This window comes from Parambassis ranga, chromosome 1 (genome assembly GCF_900634625.1).
Source record: "Parambassis ranga chromosome 1, fParRan2.1, whole genome shotgun sequence".
Lineage (NCBI taxonomy): Eukaryota > Metazoa > Chordata > Actinopteri > Ambassidae > Parambassis > Parambassis ranga.
The window spans coordinates 13,659,230-13,674,530 of NC_041022.1; the positions used below are offsets into that span (position 1 = coordinate 13,659,230).

General features: G+C 39.4%; 2 protein-coding genes across 4 annotated transcripts; both read right to left on the reverse strand.

Moving 5' to 3' along the window:
* Positions 1–253: 253 nt before the first annotated feature.
* LOC114437493 (uncharacterized) lies at positions 254–2,972 on the reverse strand. 2 transcript variants are annotated; one of them, XM_028408248.1, is made up of 5 exons: positions 2,880–2,972; positions 2,335–2,676; positions 1,781–2,113; positions 1,331–1,434; positions 254–905 (listed from the first exon to the last, which is right to left on the reverse strand). In XM_028408248.1, the coding sequence occupies exons 1-5, from the start codon at positions 2,929–2,931 to the stop codon at positions 768–770; spliced, it is 969 nt and encodes a 322-aa protein (XP_028264049.1). In that variant the 5' UTR covers positions 2,932–2,972; the 3' UTR covers positions 254–767. The 2 variants fall into 2 exon arrangements, with proteins under 2 accessions (XP_028264049.1, XP_028264041.1); XM_028408240.1 differs by having other exon boundaries at positions 1,331–1,440.
* Positions 2,973–7,552: 4,580 nt separating this feature from the next.
* On the reverse strand, positions 7,553–15,025 carry LOC114437826 (cell surface glycoprotein CD200 receptor 1). 2 transcript variants are annotated; one of them, XM_028408760.1, is made up of 9 exons: positions 14,942–15,025; positions 11,257–11,327; positions 10,835–11,173; positions 10,131–10,436; positions 9,517–9,636; positions 9,060–9,092; positions 8,612–8,653; positions 8,479–8,526; positions 7,553–8,378 (listed from the first exon to the last, which is right to left on the reverse strand). In XM_028408760.1, exons 2-8 carry the CDS (start codon positions 11,315–11,317, stop codon positions 8,480–8,482), a joined length of 948 nt encoding a protein of 315 aa, XP_028264561.1. In that variant the 5' UTR covers positions 11,318–11,327; positions 14,942–15,025; the 3' UTR covers positions 7,553–8,378; position 8,479. The 2 variants fall into 2 exon arrangements, with proteins under 2 accessions (XP_028264561.1, XP_028264569.1); XM_028408768.1 differs by lacking the exon at positions 9,060–9,092.
* Positions 15,026–15,301: the final 276 nt, after the last annotated feature.

The following is a 15,301-nucleotide window of genomic DNA, read 5'->3' on the forward strand; positions in this document are numbered from 1 at the left end:
AGACTACCAGGACAACGACATGAAAATCATTACGTAGCGAATGACAACATGATGACTGCTGGCAGTATGTCAGTAGCTTTTTGGAGCCAGCCCCTGCTGGGCGACAGAGGTGTTGCAATTTAAGCCGTCTAACTGTGGCTTCCCTGCTCACCACTACTCTATAGCCATAAACCTGAAGGTTTTGTACTCAGTTTTTATTTATATTGCATACTCTATCTATGTGGTAGTGCTTCCTACCATCTAAAAACATGTTTCCTTGGCAAACAGTGAGCTTAAATAGAGACGATCAATCAAACTCCAGACCTCAGCTAAGTAAACACGTGAAGACACTTCAATGCCACAGATCTGGATGAACCATTTTATTATCACACATTGGTTAAACACTCTACATATATCAACATGAAGCTTATAAACAGCAGGCAGCATCAACATATTACAACATAAACTGAGGAGTATACACCCGCCGTCACTGTTTTTATCTTATTAAACTCAACTCTGAAGGTAGGGTGGTCATGTAAACCTCACTCACTCTGCACTAGCTGCGTGGTTTTCACCCAGATGCTCATTCAGCTCCACCACAGAGAGAATGTATTGTTCAAGATAAAGCCTTTGTCTGTATGACAGCTATAATGCCAAAAAAAGTTCATAAATCCTCTCACTAGATTCAATAACCAGGTTGATTTTACTGTTAATGACATCACACAATTTAAACATCTTCTCATTTACACTCATTAAGGAGCTGAATCTAGAGATAGTTGTAATCCAAACTACTCTTGGCTCAGTGGTGGCTGTTCTGGAGCTGCCTCAGCTTGGTATCCATTCTTGTTCATAATTTCATAGATATTATCATTGGTGATTTGAGTGGCGCCTCCTTTGCTTCTTCTGTTGACGCACCATCGTTTCACCTGCAGAGAGTGAAACATCACAGTAGATAACAGTCAATGAGACTTTGTGCAGATTGAAGGAACTGCACTCAGTAAGTAAACAACATTGGTTTTCCTTTGTGAGAAATGACTGGGCCAAAGTAACCGAGCTGGGGGTTTTTCTCTGTACAGGAAGTGGCCACAGTTTAGAGAAGTTTGGGGCAGTACACAGACAATGAGCCTAAAAAATGTTGGTGTGGTATATTAGATAAGAAACTGACCCTGACTTCTGCAAAGCAATCAAGTCATTTTAGATGCAATCCACTAATAAGAATACTGTTTCATGTGTACAGCCGATCTGTTGTTTTTGGAGGTGTTGCTGTGTTTTTAACTGATAAACAAGTTTATACCTCCAGATATGCCCGTTAGGAGCTTTTTTTTTTCAATGCACAAAGAACTCCACTCACCCTTGGAAAGATCAGCAGCATGAAGCTCATGGTCACCATTGTGCTGACGGCACAGATGGTGATAAAAATTAACAGAAGAGGTGGACTTCTCTCTTCAGTCTCTCCTGTGTCTTAAAAAAATAAAGCCATTGTTAGAAATGCTAACATTTGACATAATATATGCTGCTACTACAACTTAATTTCCCTACGGGGTAAATCTCAATCTTAATTTAATGCACAGCTCTAATTCTACGTTTTGTAAAACCTCTACAAACCAGGAGAGCAGAAAATATATGAAAAAGTAACATTTGCCTCAGATTTCCTCAGACATCACATTAATCATTTCTGATTTGATGCATTATATAATGATAGATAGATAGATTTGTGATAGAGGTCACCTCAAAGAAATATAAAACATGATAACATAATCCTTTATTAGTCCCTCAGAGCAGAAATTTCTTGACAACTCACCTCTACTAAGTATAACAACTGAGTAGACAGTGCATGAGAGCTGGACGGCTTTCTTGTCCACGCAGGTGTAGGCAGCAGAGTCATTCGTGGTCAGGTCACTGATGGTGAGGCTCATGTCAGCTCTGTCTGTCTGAATCCTGCCCTTGTACCTCTTTTGTTCTGTGACTTCATCAAGAGGGAACATTTTCCATCCATGGAACGACACTTCCTTCGGTAGAACATTGATATGGTATCTATTCAGCAGAGTGTGGCTGTCAATGCTCTGGGGACATATATCAGAGGAACACCTCAGAGTGACAGTTTCGCCAGGCTCTTTAGATAGGACAATCCTCTCTGTCATGAAAGAAACAAAGGCTTGTGTTAAATGGTTTAAACAAGGCAGCACCATCTGTGATTGCAGATAACCACATAGATCTAATTCTTCACACCTATTGAAAACATGATGTTTGCATATCATAGCAGGAGAAGAAACCGAAGTTTGAAACCAATGAATTTGTGATAAAGGTCACATCATACATAGAAGGAATACAAAACAAGAAATCTCAACAACGCACCTCCTATAACAACTGTGTAGACATCACATGAGACTTTATCTTGGGCTGTCTTCTTGTACACACAGGTGTAGACACCAGCATCCTCCTTTGTCAGGTTTTTGATGGTGATGGAGAGACTCCTGTAAGATCCGCTTGTTTCAGTCCTGCCCTTGTACCTCTGTCGTTCCGTGACTTTATCAACAGGACTACTCTGTTCCCTTTCATGGAAAAACACCTCTTCATGTGTGTTATTAAAGTCATGGTACATGTACAGTGATTCAAAGCCATCAATGCTCTTTGGACAGTCTTCAGAACACTTCAGAGTGACGTTCTCGCCAGGTTCTTTGAACAGCACAACCCTCTCTGTCATAAAAAACAAACTGCTGTGTTACACAGTTTAGAAACACACAAGACAAGGCAGCGTAATCTATCATCTCACATGACCACAAAGTTGATTATTAAGATGAGACTTCAATGAAAAATAAAATAAAAAACTATTTTTCAGTTTACATTATTACAGGAAGACTTCAACATGTACCTGAAATGACTTCAGTAAATAGACATACCTGAACTGGCAGAAAGACAGAGCAACATTATGGAAAAACTGAGAAGCATCATCTTGCAGCAGAGACTGTGTGTATACTGTCTCTTTCTGTCATACAACCACACACAGTGTGAGATAGAGCAAGCAGCGCTTCCTGTATGTTTTCATGTGGGGTGGTGGTGTGCATCCTCTGAGAAGACATTTGCATTCAGACATTTTCTCACAGCTCTAAAGTAAAATGACATTTAATTCTCAGTATTGCAGTGCTAAAAAAGAAACAATGATGGCAAATTGTTTTCATTGTGTCTCTGAGGTAACAGGCTAGAAGCCTGGAGCACATCCTGGCAAATGAGTGGTGGATGTCAGAGGCTGATTGGAGTGATGCACTGATACTTCTAGAAAGAGTGTTAGGGATGGAGGAGTTACAGTAAGTAAAATCATTTCAACATAAAATAGGAAATAGCTATGTTCACAACAAAAACTGTAATAAACAATAATGTAGTTTTAATAAAAGTTAATTAACTGCATGTAACCTTCCAGATCAACTTCTTCACGTCTATTCAAACATGAATTTTGCATGCCATAGCACTATCGAAGTGAAAGAGTCTGATGTTGAAAATGTCAAAGCCCACACTATTTACACCTGCCCCACAATTTTAGTGCCTGGCAGACAAATTGCAGTCATTGTTGACATTGTCCTCTGCTGGTGAAGAAAGGAAGGAGGTGCAGATGCAGAGAGGAATCTATGCTCTGAGCTTAGATGCCTCAAAGAGGAGAGGACCTCTGATGCACTTTTACACACTGATCCCAGTCAGAGACCACAGTATCTGGCTGTTCACTCCAATGAAAATGCTGTGCTGAGAAAGAAAACTGTTTTTAATGCATCATTTCCCTTGTAAACGGACTCTTGCCTATGCAGATCCTGCTCAGGTTCTTATGAATAGATGAATTGTGTGCGATTTTTATGCCAAATGTACAGGAACCCTTATTTTCTTCTCACACTAATATTCTGCCATTTGTGATAATAAGGGTTAAATGTTTAAAGTCATCCCAGTGTTCCACTATGAGCACAACTTGATACACAGCACAAAGTAACATTTGCCTGTTAAATGCTGCCCTCGTCTGGTTAACAGTAAGACGGCTGATGGGAAAAAAAATGAATCACGACCTTTGTTAGTCAGAAAAACTCCACATCCTTGTGTCTGAGGGCTAACCAATAAAGGAGTTACCAGGTGAATGATTTCTTATTTCCTTGCCTCTTGATCTAGCTTTAGCCTCTCAACAGTACTTTAAAAGCAAACAGACAGCAGGTCCCTGCAGGCACCATACTTGTTAGATTTCTTAAGTACCGTACTCTGGTTCTAAATTTGATATTGGACTTTCATTTTTCAAGTCTCGTGTCTGCAGTGGGAGCGGTATTACAACAGAGCAGCCTCTCTAGACCATGCAGTCATGGCCACAGGCCACAAAGTTGTCATCACGTCACAAAAAAACAGAATCATTATTACAGGAAGACTTCAAAATGTACCTGAAATGACTTCAGTAAATAGACATACCTGAACTGGCAGAAAGACAGAGCAACATTATGGAAAACCTGAGGAGCATCATCTTGCAGCAGAGACTGTGTTGTATACTGTCTCTTTCTGTCATACAACCACACACAGTGTGAGATAGAGCAAAAATGTCCACTATGTACAATCTCCTAAAAATATGTGAGAAACAAAACATCAGATCATCGTGATCAGGGAGAAAAGAAGTCAAACATAAAGCTGAGATAGAAAAGACACTTTATGAATCCCAAGGAAAAGCCAAGAGTTGGAGTGCTGAATAAACATTTGTAGGACAATAAAAGTGTACATTAAATTTAATGTAAAGAATCCAAACACATTTCTTGCAAATGCGTATAAGTAAAGAAAATCCAGGCATCCTAACATCCTATTCTTAAAATGCCTTAGACCTGTCTGAAGGAGTCAACAAGCACAACCTGCCTGTTTGCAATGCACGAGGCTGATTGAATAATTACACACAGGTGATAGTGGTAGGAAGAGGGTTGGCGATGGGGGGTGTAACAAGGAAAAGAATTTCTAAATAAAACAGGAAGTAGCTGAGTTCACCTCATCTCAAGTCTCAATAGGTCAAAATGCCTTCTCTGAAATGTCTTACATTAAAGGTAATAATTTCCAGATCTGCATGCTTCTCCCTCTGTATTTACACAAGATAGAAAGATTAGAACAAGTTAAAAACAACAAAACATGCTTTCCATAAGGTGTAATTGTCAAATACTGTTTCATAAGTTCTATCAAAATAAAAGTTGCATTTTCAAACAAGGAAAAAAGGAATGAAGTTTAGCTTAACCAAAGATTGATTGATTCTATCTGTACTTAAAGGCATGCTGATCAAACTGGTTCTGCAGGCTGCTTTTAAACCAACTGTATTTCCCCGAAACTGGAAACATCTTGACTGAGCTGGTTGATCCTTACATGCTCCTGCCAACCTGTGCGCTGAAAGCCACAGAACCCACACACACACACACAAACACAGACAAAACAAATATACAATACAAAATGAGCACGTAAAGACTTACAGCAGGGAATCACAAGCTCATTTTATTTCATAAATTACAAAACACACACAGAGAAGGAGGTGATGTCTCTAACTCCATCCATCCATTCATGCATCTTATGAACCTGCTTTGTCCTGCAGTGCACGGGCACAGGGGGGCTGGAGCCTATCCCAGCTATCTACGGGTGAGAGGCGAGGTACACCCTGGACAGGTTCTGAATATGTCCTGTCAGGCAGCTCTGAATAACATTAGATGTTTTGTTCATTGTCATGCTGGTGTGTCACAGTGTTAGGTCTTTTCAGTCCTAGTTGGTCGGGGCATTAGTAGGTCTGGTTATAGGATATTAGATAGATCAGTAACTCAAGATACCACAATTAGAGTATATGCTTTGTCAAACATGGCTGATGGGAAAAAAACAACATGAATCGTGGTAATCCTTGTATAACCTTGCATTTATGTGATATTTTAGTTACTCCCAGTTGCATATAGCTCTCTAGGACATTCCATTCCAAAAACATCCACTCCTTCGTAGATAAGACGTATACACAAAAACCTTAAACTTGTATCATCATCCACCTGCAGGGAGGTTATACTCTGGTGTTTGCTTTGTTCATTCTTGCCGATTGCACTTGTCCCTGAGAGTTACTTTCAGAAGTGTACCTAATTTCTGGTGCATCACATTTATTACCCAGAAAAGCAGCAGAGTAAGTAATAAAGAGGAGAAATCACCATGGTGGCTAGCCAATACGTTAGAATGGGAACATGGCCACTTTAAGAACTACATTACTCTATTTCTCAGAACAGAAAAAAAGTAAGTCTAATTTCAATATTTGTATTATTTTCAAAATGTTAAGGAGGTGTTCTACTGTCACTGCAAAATGTGTACATTGCCACTACTGTAGTTTAATATTGTCAGCCTTTGTAGGCCCCTCAACTGATCCAAAGCAGACCCCTTCTATCAGTGGTGTCCCAGTCTGTCATGTTTCAGTTATCCGGCCATTGTCCTTGGTGTAAAGGAAAAGCCTCTTGATTCAAGTTTCACTTTAGATTTTTGTGTTGGAGCTATCAGCAGTCATTTTATGAAACAAATGATCCTACTTTAGTTTCTGTTTTTTTAAATAAATGAAAGAGAAGGATGATTCAAGATTCACAAGAATGAATGGCGTCATCTGGTCAAGAGGAAACAACCAACATGTCTCAACACTGTGCTTGTATAACCATCAGCAGCTTATACAGTTAGACACATGCAATGGAAAACTGCCAACACTATCTTCAAAAAAACTCTTTATTAACACAATAGATCAGTTAACATACAATCACACAAAACAGCAAACAAGCATTAAAAACTTTTAATTTTTTTAACTGTATGCATTAACAGATAGATATATATATTTATTTATATACATATTTACAAGTGTTCTTTCAGGAAGCTTTTTTTCATTTTTATAATATGCACACTATAAAAAAAATATTGGTGTTGTTTTTTGAAGGCAATGATTAACTCAGATACTAACATATAACTTTTGTTATACTGTTTCAGTGACAGACTTACAGAACTGAACATTTTCCAGAGGCTTATAATGAAAGCTGGTTTCTGGTGAAGGGTATGAAACTAAACACCTGTCAGAGCTGCTGAAGATAAAATGCAATGTAATATTTTTTTGGCAATAATATCCAGTGTTGCTGCCAAAAGTTACATAAGCAGCGAGAACTTCCCTGTGACTGCATATCAGGAAGGAACAGAAAATGGAATTTTGGTTTTAAGCCACAAACTGTGGGCAACATAGCATAAATGTCAAAGGTGAGACTGAGACATGGTTTTTCCCACTGGTAAAGAAAAAAAAATTATTGATTATGTAAGTTCAATTACTCCAGATAGTGAGAAATAAACACATTAAAAATACAGTGTTATACTTTTAACTAGACAACAGCTTTAACCTGATGTTTGGCTCAGTCTTTACATGCGGGTGAATCAGCACCACCTTGTGTTCCCTGATGTCTGTGTGTGTACCCTTACTTTAAAAAAGTGCTGTTATCAATCAGACAATCACGCCTGATGCATAATGCAGGATTAAAAAAACATGTATGAGAAGTGCAATTTTTAGTTGAATATTGTTGTGTCACTTTTTTTATATTCATTTTTATTGAGTTATTTGTGTTTATCGGTTTTGCCTGACTGAGGAGTCAATGACTAGAAAAGTGATTCTACTCTGTAAGCTGGAACTAGTTCTTCTTTTTGTTTATGGACTATTTGAAACACACACACACACACACTCCATAGTGGGAACTGATGCTACTGCCACAGGCTGACAGGATGTGCTGACCTTAGAAGAAGCTGTTACCTTTGAACATACCTTGTGTTACCTTGTGCCATAAAAAAACACAAAAACAAACTACTGAGTGACGTGGACTTTGAAATCATTCAAATAAAACGGCTGCATGATAATAACTTTCCACTGCAATACACACACACACAAATACATGGCTACTTGTCCCTCTTTCTGAAATATGATTCAGTGTTTTCCTTACAATGCCCACATAACACGACAAGGGAGATGCGAACAAAGGTCGCTGCTGCCAAGCTACCAGGGGCTACAGTTACTCCCCTAAACAAAGATACATTTAAATCCTTCAACAACCAACGCATGCTCTGACATTGTTCATCACTGTGGTCCTTGGAGAGGTCGCTGTTTCTGCATGGTTCTGGCTTAATTAAAAATCCGCCAGGTTTAGCTATACATTTATACTTGGATTAAGAATGTTTACATAGCAAGTCTGTGTAAATATAAAAAGAAGCTCATAGTTCCTCTGACAAATCACAGTGATACAAGTTATTCCCGGTTATACACAGTTGTTTGCAACAGGAAAGAATAAAGTGGAGTTCAGCAAATGAGGAAGTGTTGATTTCAGAAGTCGGTGGTTGGTAAATGGTTTAATCCATGTGACATGCAGTGTCTCCTGCAGAGACAAACAGCTTATGAAACTGTCTACTTTTCCTCTTTGAGCTAGTAGCTTTGGGGATTAGAGAGAATCTCCTTGCTTGGAGCATTATAATTACCTCAGGCCATGCTGTCTTTGGGTTCTGTAACCGTCTCAGGATACTGACCTGGAAAAGACATGATTGTTTTATTAGTGAAAGACAGTCACGGTCAAAGTACTGTGATTACACTGTAATGTACTGTAACACTTACGGTTTTCATCATCGAAGTCACGTGGGGGGACCGTTGAAAATCCTGACAAACAAACAATTACACTAGTTAAAATTTAATGTGAAATACAGTGGGTGGATGTGAAGCCATCACCATATGAAGGCTGACATGCAAGCATAGACAGATCTCTGGGAGCAAGTGTCTGAAACAGATTATACCTCAGTCCAGTTAATGCAAGGACAGGAATAAAGAATAATAGTTAGTGGTAAATGTTAGAGGATCCAAACACTGCAGCTGAAAACATGTTGGAACAGGCCTGCAGTCAGAACTGTCTGCAGATACATAGTGTCTCAGAACACACCATGTAGGAACTGTAGTCACCATCCCGCAGAAAAGACTTAGTTTTAATTAATTATAACTCTGAATTTGTTGAAGCCAAGGTAACAAAGAGTAAAAGCAGTAGTGATAACATGTCCAAAGATGGACGTACCCATAAGGGGTGCAGCAGAGGGCCTCCGGGCCCCTGTCAAAAAAACAACATAACACAACAGTGAGTGCACACTAGCTGCAGATATCCACTACATCACCAATGCTGACTAATAAAAATGCATTTTTCCTGTAAACCGACACACTAAAACAAAGATCCGTACTTTCCCATGCGGCGCAACATGACCGCTGGTTCTTCAGGTTTTTCCACCTCCTACTGTTTATGGTATCGCCTTTCACCCGCAGTAGTCTGCTGCCGCTGTTTACTGCTCGCTCTTATTTGCTCACAACATACAAGTGATGAAATCTCAGGCCGCACTTGAAAGCATCAATATGCTGCTGTAACTGCAGTCCCTACTGAGTAAAACATGACTTTTGTGGTTTACTGTAATAGTGTTTCTTTATCACACATTTCAGTTCACTCGGACAAAACCCAAATCAAGACATAAGTGTGCACTTACGCTGAGATCGCCTTCTGTATACCAGCAGCGCCATCAGCAATCCTACGATTAGTGATCCGATGACCAGCACGGGCGCCAATATTTTGGAGGTCTGAACCGATGCAGAGCCATGTGAAAAATCTACAACAATAAAAAATGAGGGTTTACTGCTGTAATACTTTAACCAAGCTTCAAAATATTTAGTATTGTCAGTAAGTTTCCTGGTAACCCCAACAACCTTATCTGTTGTTGATTGTTTTTTTTTTCCATTAAAGCACATGAATAGCAGACATCAAACAGCTGTTCCATTACATGAGAACCTTATCTGGACCATCATACAAAGGTAGGATATGTTGCAGCTTGTCTGTTTTATGTATCAGTTTGTGTGTTTAGAGGATATTTTTTTAACTTCTACTCACTTTATTTTTGCAATCACCCACAAAAAAACATGTTTTACAGTGAACTGGAAGCTGGGTTAAACAATCCTGAACAAAGGTGTGCTTACATAACTGTGAGGACTTGTGCTTCAAATTTCAGGTAAGAATATCCTCAGATATCATTGTCTCTGTGACACTTCATTATGTGCAGCATTAACCCTGCCAAAAAAAAAAACAGTGTGGTGCTCCATAACATACCATTGTCTGGGAAGGTGTGAAAGTTGATCTCATATTCTTTGTTTCCGCTGGCATTGTACAGCATACAGATATACTTTGGGAGCGTGGATCTGGGCATCAAAGACAGTGTGCTTGTGAGCTGAAACAGACCATCGGCAGTCTGCTGCACCTTCATCTCAGCACTTTTACTCCAATCTGCCCTACTGTCATCGAACCAGCGAAGCTGACCTTTGGGGTAGCCACCATGTGACTCACAAATGAGGGAACTCCTTGTGTTTGGAATAATTTTCTCAGGATTGGAAGTTACACTTGGTACACTGTACTTGGCTGAAAAGAAAAGAAAAGGACAGTACAGTAAATGAGGTGAACATGGAACAAAGGCGCCAAAAAAGTTTGTCTTACATTTGTCTCGATACATTTTTCAAAGCAGAACATGTAGAACAAGTAGGACAAGACAAATATTTACAGAATACGTAAGCAGATATATGTGGATAAGACTGTGTCATAATGAAACTGAAAGTAACACAGAGAAACAATGCAGGGGAATAACACTCTGTGCGGCCTGGAAAGTCCCCTGAGACTAAAACTAATTCATGAAGAAAATTCACCAAGATCTAATACTTCTGATATGTGCCGTGATACCAACTGAATGAATGAGCTACCATTTTAAAGATAGAGACCCCTTTTAGACCCCTTATTGCAATGACATAAGTCTCAGTGTTCACCTTGGACCTCGAGGCGAGTGTACTTCTTCTCTGGCAGACCCTTGCTTGTGATCACATCACAAGAGTAAAGTCCATCGTGTGCCACCGTGGTGTTGGTGATGATCATGGATACGTTCATGTTGTTCTCATTCCAGGATGGTTCAGCAAACATATAGCCTGGCTGCTCCTTCAAGAATTTCCCATTGTGAAAAACCAGAAGAGGCTCATCACCTTTCCTCCAAGTGACCCCTCGAATTTTTGCATCTGATGCATCTGGAGAAGTTTGGACAGCACATTCCAGCAGTGACTGGTGGCCATAGTATCCAACATTTTTAGCACTGCACTTCACTTGTGCAAAAGCTGTCGAAAAAAACAAATATGTCAAGTAGGTTAGATGAATAACAAACAATGTGTGAAATTCTCAAGATGACAAAAGTACTTACAACTCTCTGCATGTTCCAGAGTAGTGCAGAGAAAAAGCAGCAGGGTAAACCTGGAGGCCATGTTTCTTCACCTGAAATGAACCATATGTGAGGATGGGTTTTAACACACACCTGTGTTCAGCTCACAGGGACGCGCAACTTCTAAATCAAAGTGAAGCATAGGTGTGGGTGTGTTTGGGATGAACCTTCATTGTGCATTATGGTCAGTGTTCTGGCCTCAGCAGAGGTCTAGTGTAAAAACTCTGCATACCTATTATGACAAACTGTACATTAGGCAATGTGCATAAATACGTATATATAAAAACAAGCCAATGTGTGAAGACAAGTAGGACTGTTTGTTATTAGGTGACCCGACAAAACCTTGACAAAACATTAACTTTCATAGAACTTGTGCACTTATGCTATTACAAAGCATTAACTAATCATTAAGCAGCAGACCACCTTGACGTAAACCATCTGAAGGGGAAAAACGAGTCTGATATGAGTGCAAAAATAGCTTTAATGTGTAAAAGGAAGGAAGATGTAAAAGTTTCCAGTTCCCCATGCTCTGTGGTATTAATAAAGTTATCAAGGTTCATAGATGTTGATCAGGTTATTTACAGAAGGTTTACTTGATAATACTGGACCAACAAAATGACGTCCTTGTGAATGTTCTTGTTTGTTTAAGAGCATTCATCTTCATTGGAACCGGGCCTATGGCACTGATTAACGACCAAACAAAGAACATTTGTTGCCGTTTCAGTTGTTTCATAATCCTGCATCAAAACTACTTGGACTGCTGCAGCACAAAAGGAATTTGGTTCTTTTAAAAGAAATGAGGTTTTTAACACAATAACAGAGCTATAGTCTTGCCTATGTGAAGTCAGTGGGAGGTGGTGAAAGGACTGGTATAACCAAAACCAAAACTGATGGATACATTTTTTTGACCCGAGGGAGAAGGAGACCACTTTTCAGTTATTAGTGCAGACACTCTGAAGTCATTAGGTCAGTTACCACTCCCCATGTGTGTGTTAACCCTAACCCAAATCTGTTTAAAGGAAACAGATTTGAACTTGTTTGATGGCTGAATCATTCACCTGAGTCACGTCTGACTACAGCCTCTCCTTCAAGATGAAGAAAGAGATCAGTAGCAGCCATTTTAAAGTGATGATACATTGTCATCATGCTTGTGTTAGTATTATTCAAACAAAAGACATGCTGTCATATCAGTTCAGAGCTGCAAATACATTTCACACAGCCTTTCATTACAGTATTCAGTTAAACATTTTGAGTTTTTCATTAAAATGCCAAGACACACACAAACACAGCAAAGCTCCTACAACTGTAATAATAGGAAGAGCAGGTTTGCCTCCCTAATCTTGAATGTTGTCATCACCATCTGTAACTAAAGTTTGCGATATGGTAAAAAGTACCATAATGCACTCCAGACTTAGAACAAGCATCATACTGAAAGAGAAAGCACTGTTTTTTTCCAAACTCCTTGGAGAGTTTAATGAAGAAAGGAATGCAACAAATTTAACGAACTCTCTGCTTATAAGGAGGTAACTTTCCTTCCTCTTAGAAAGTGAAATGCTGAGGAGGGTCAAAGCAGCATTGTTTTCTCAGCCACTAGTTTTAAAACTGGAATATTTAATGCTCACTTGGATTGGCCAGCCTCCCCATCCATGACTTTACAAGGCCACAAAGACAGAGTCTTTTACAAACACATGTTTTCCCTACACAGTAATCAGAGCCACTGCAGCTGAGAGGCAGCAGAAGCAAGGATCAGTGTGTCTTCTAAAAAAACACAACAACACAACAGCATGTATCAAACACACTTTCTGCTTAAAGGTCTTTCTCAGTGATTAACTGATGAAAGGGAGGCCACTGCTGAGACAAAGTCACCGCCTGAGGATGTGTTCTGTCCTCTTTCTTTTCTGTTCATCACATGAGAAGGAAATCCTGGTGGCCTGGCTTGTCTGTCCACAATTTAGACGTATTGACCACAGCGTGGGAACAAGTATGAGCCAGAAATACGGAAGTATGTTTGTACAAACGCATGATGTTGCCATTAGGAGACATGGTGGGCCTTAAGGAATGGACAGCGGAGAACATTTCCTGACTTCACTGTCCTCTCAAACTGCAAGCATGCACACATTTGTCATGGGTGTCACCCTCAACAGACGTCATGAATCGACTCCAGGCTGATTGTAAAAACAGACGTTCTGCAGATCTTATAGCTCAGACGCCGCACAGCCAGCCACCTGTTTCAGGGATTTGTTTTTACTATAAATTGTTTTTGTTCTGAGGTCACTGAAGCTCCAGACTGAAACTAAGTGAACATTTGCAAATTAATGAAAGCCGTCCCTCAGGCACACTCCCACCAATAGGTGTTTGTTCCAGCTTGATTTGTATTCAGAAAGTCACATTAGCATTAGATACACACAGAGGCCTTGGCTTGCAATAAAAGTCACACTGCCAAAGCAGCGCGCGCGCACACACTCACACACACACACACACACACACACACAAACAGGCATGCATATGTGAGTTCACGTGCACACACAGACAGAGGCGCACGTTTAAAAACAATTTCAGCACGTTTTGTCCTCTGCTTCATCCCTCTCTGACATTTCTTTGCTTTTTATAATATAATAATAATTCATCCACTGACTCTTATTAAGTCTTAAAAAACACTAAATATGACGCAGGTCTGCAGCTGAATACAGAAGTGGTACTGACATTAAATGCAGATATGGATATGCTGCAGTATCAAAAAACACGTTTACTGTCAGACTGCTACAGGAAATCTTTTCTACCTCATGCCATAAGACTGTACAACACCTCATCTCTGTGCCAGATAACACGGACTCACTGCTGTAATAGACACATTTTGCCCCAGGTTTGCACACTGTTCTTCTTCTATCTTCATACCAAATTGCACAATCCTGTCTAGACTTATAGTTATACCTACATTACAAATTGCACATTTTTGCTTCTGCACCTATGTTAACAATAGTGAAATTTCCCATCTTGGGATAAATAAAGTATTTTCTATTCTATTCTATTCTATTAGGCCATTGACTAATTGACAATTGAACCTAAGCACAATGCCTCCTTGTGTCTATTTGACCAAACTGACAAGACTTTCAGAGTCCACATTATTTCAATATTTGTGTTATTTATTCTTTCTTTTTTTAATTACTACAATTTCCAGTGTTAATACACATTTATTACATGATTTAAAGGCATTTTCACACCAGTTTTAGATTGACTTTTATTTTTACTTCACTCTGCAAATGTATTTTGTTAATAAAATACCGGTTGTACAGGTAAGGTTTGTAATTTGTATAATACTTTGAATATCCTTAGTCCAGGCTCAGACTTTGCCTCTTCCTGTTTGTGAGATCTCACCTGGTTTTATAGCATGTAGCCTACCTACCTAATCCTGGAAGAAATCGCCAATGTTTCACTTGTTTTACAGATTATTTGTATATAAGGAGGAAGCACTGGTCAATATTTGAACATGGAAGTCACGCACTCTGTAAAAACATGAAGCACAGACGACACACCACAGTCACACACGTCAACATAAAGGAGACACACACCAAGAGGTGTGTGTCCACATGCCGCACCACGTTCTCGTAAGAGAAAAGCTAAACTTCCTTCAACACTGCATGTCCCCATAATGTCACAGCAGACTCACCGTACACGCTCCTCACCGCAGACACCGAGCTGGTGGACTGATGTCTAAATCCAGTTCAGTCCGTGAGTTACTTTTTACTTTCACTTTCATTTTGAGTAATCGAGACGCGATTGGATGGCGACGACCAGGCGTGGACACAAAAAAAGAAAAACACAGGTGCTAAAGATTACCAACACCGCCTATTGTTTATTATCTGCACTTTTCAATCTGCTAGCTAGAGAAAACCATATATAAACCTAAAGGACTTTTAATCATCCTAAACATTAACATGTTAGCTGCTACATCAGCAGAGTGTTGGAAATTTTAAACTTAATATAAAATGAATACAGAGAATATTAAACTTTCAATAAAATCAATACA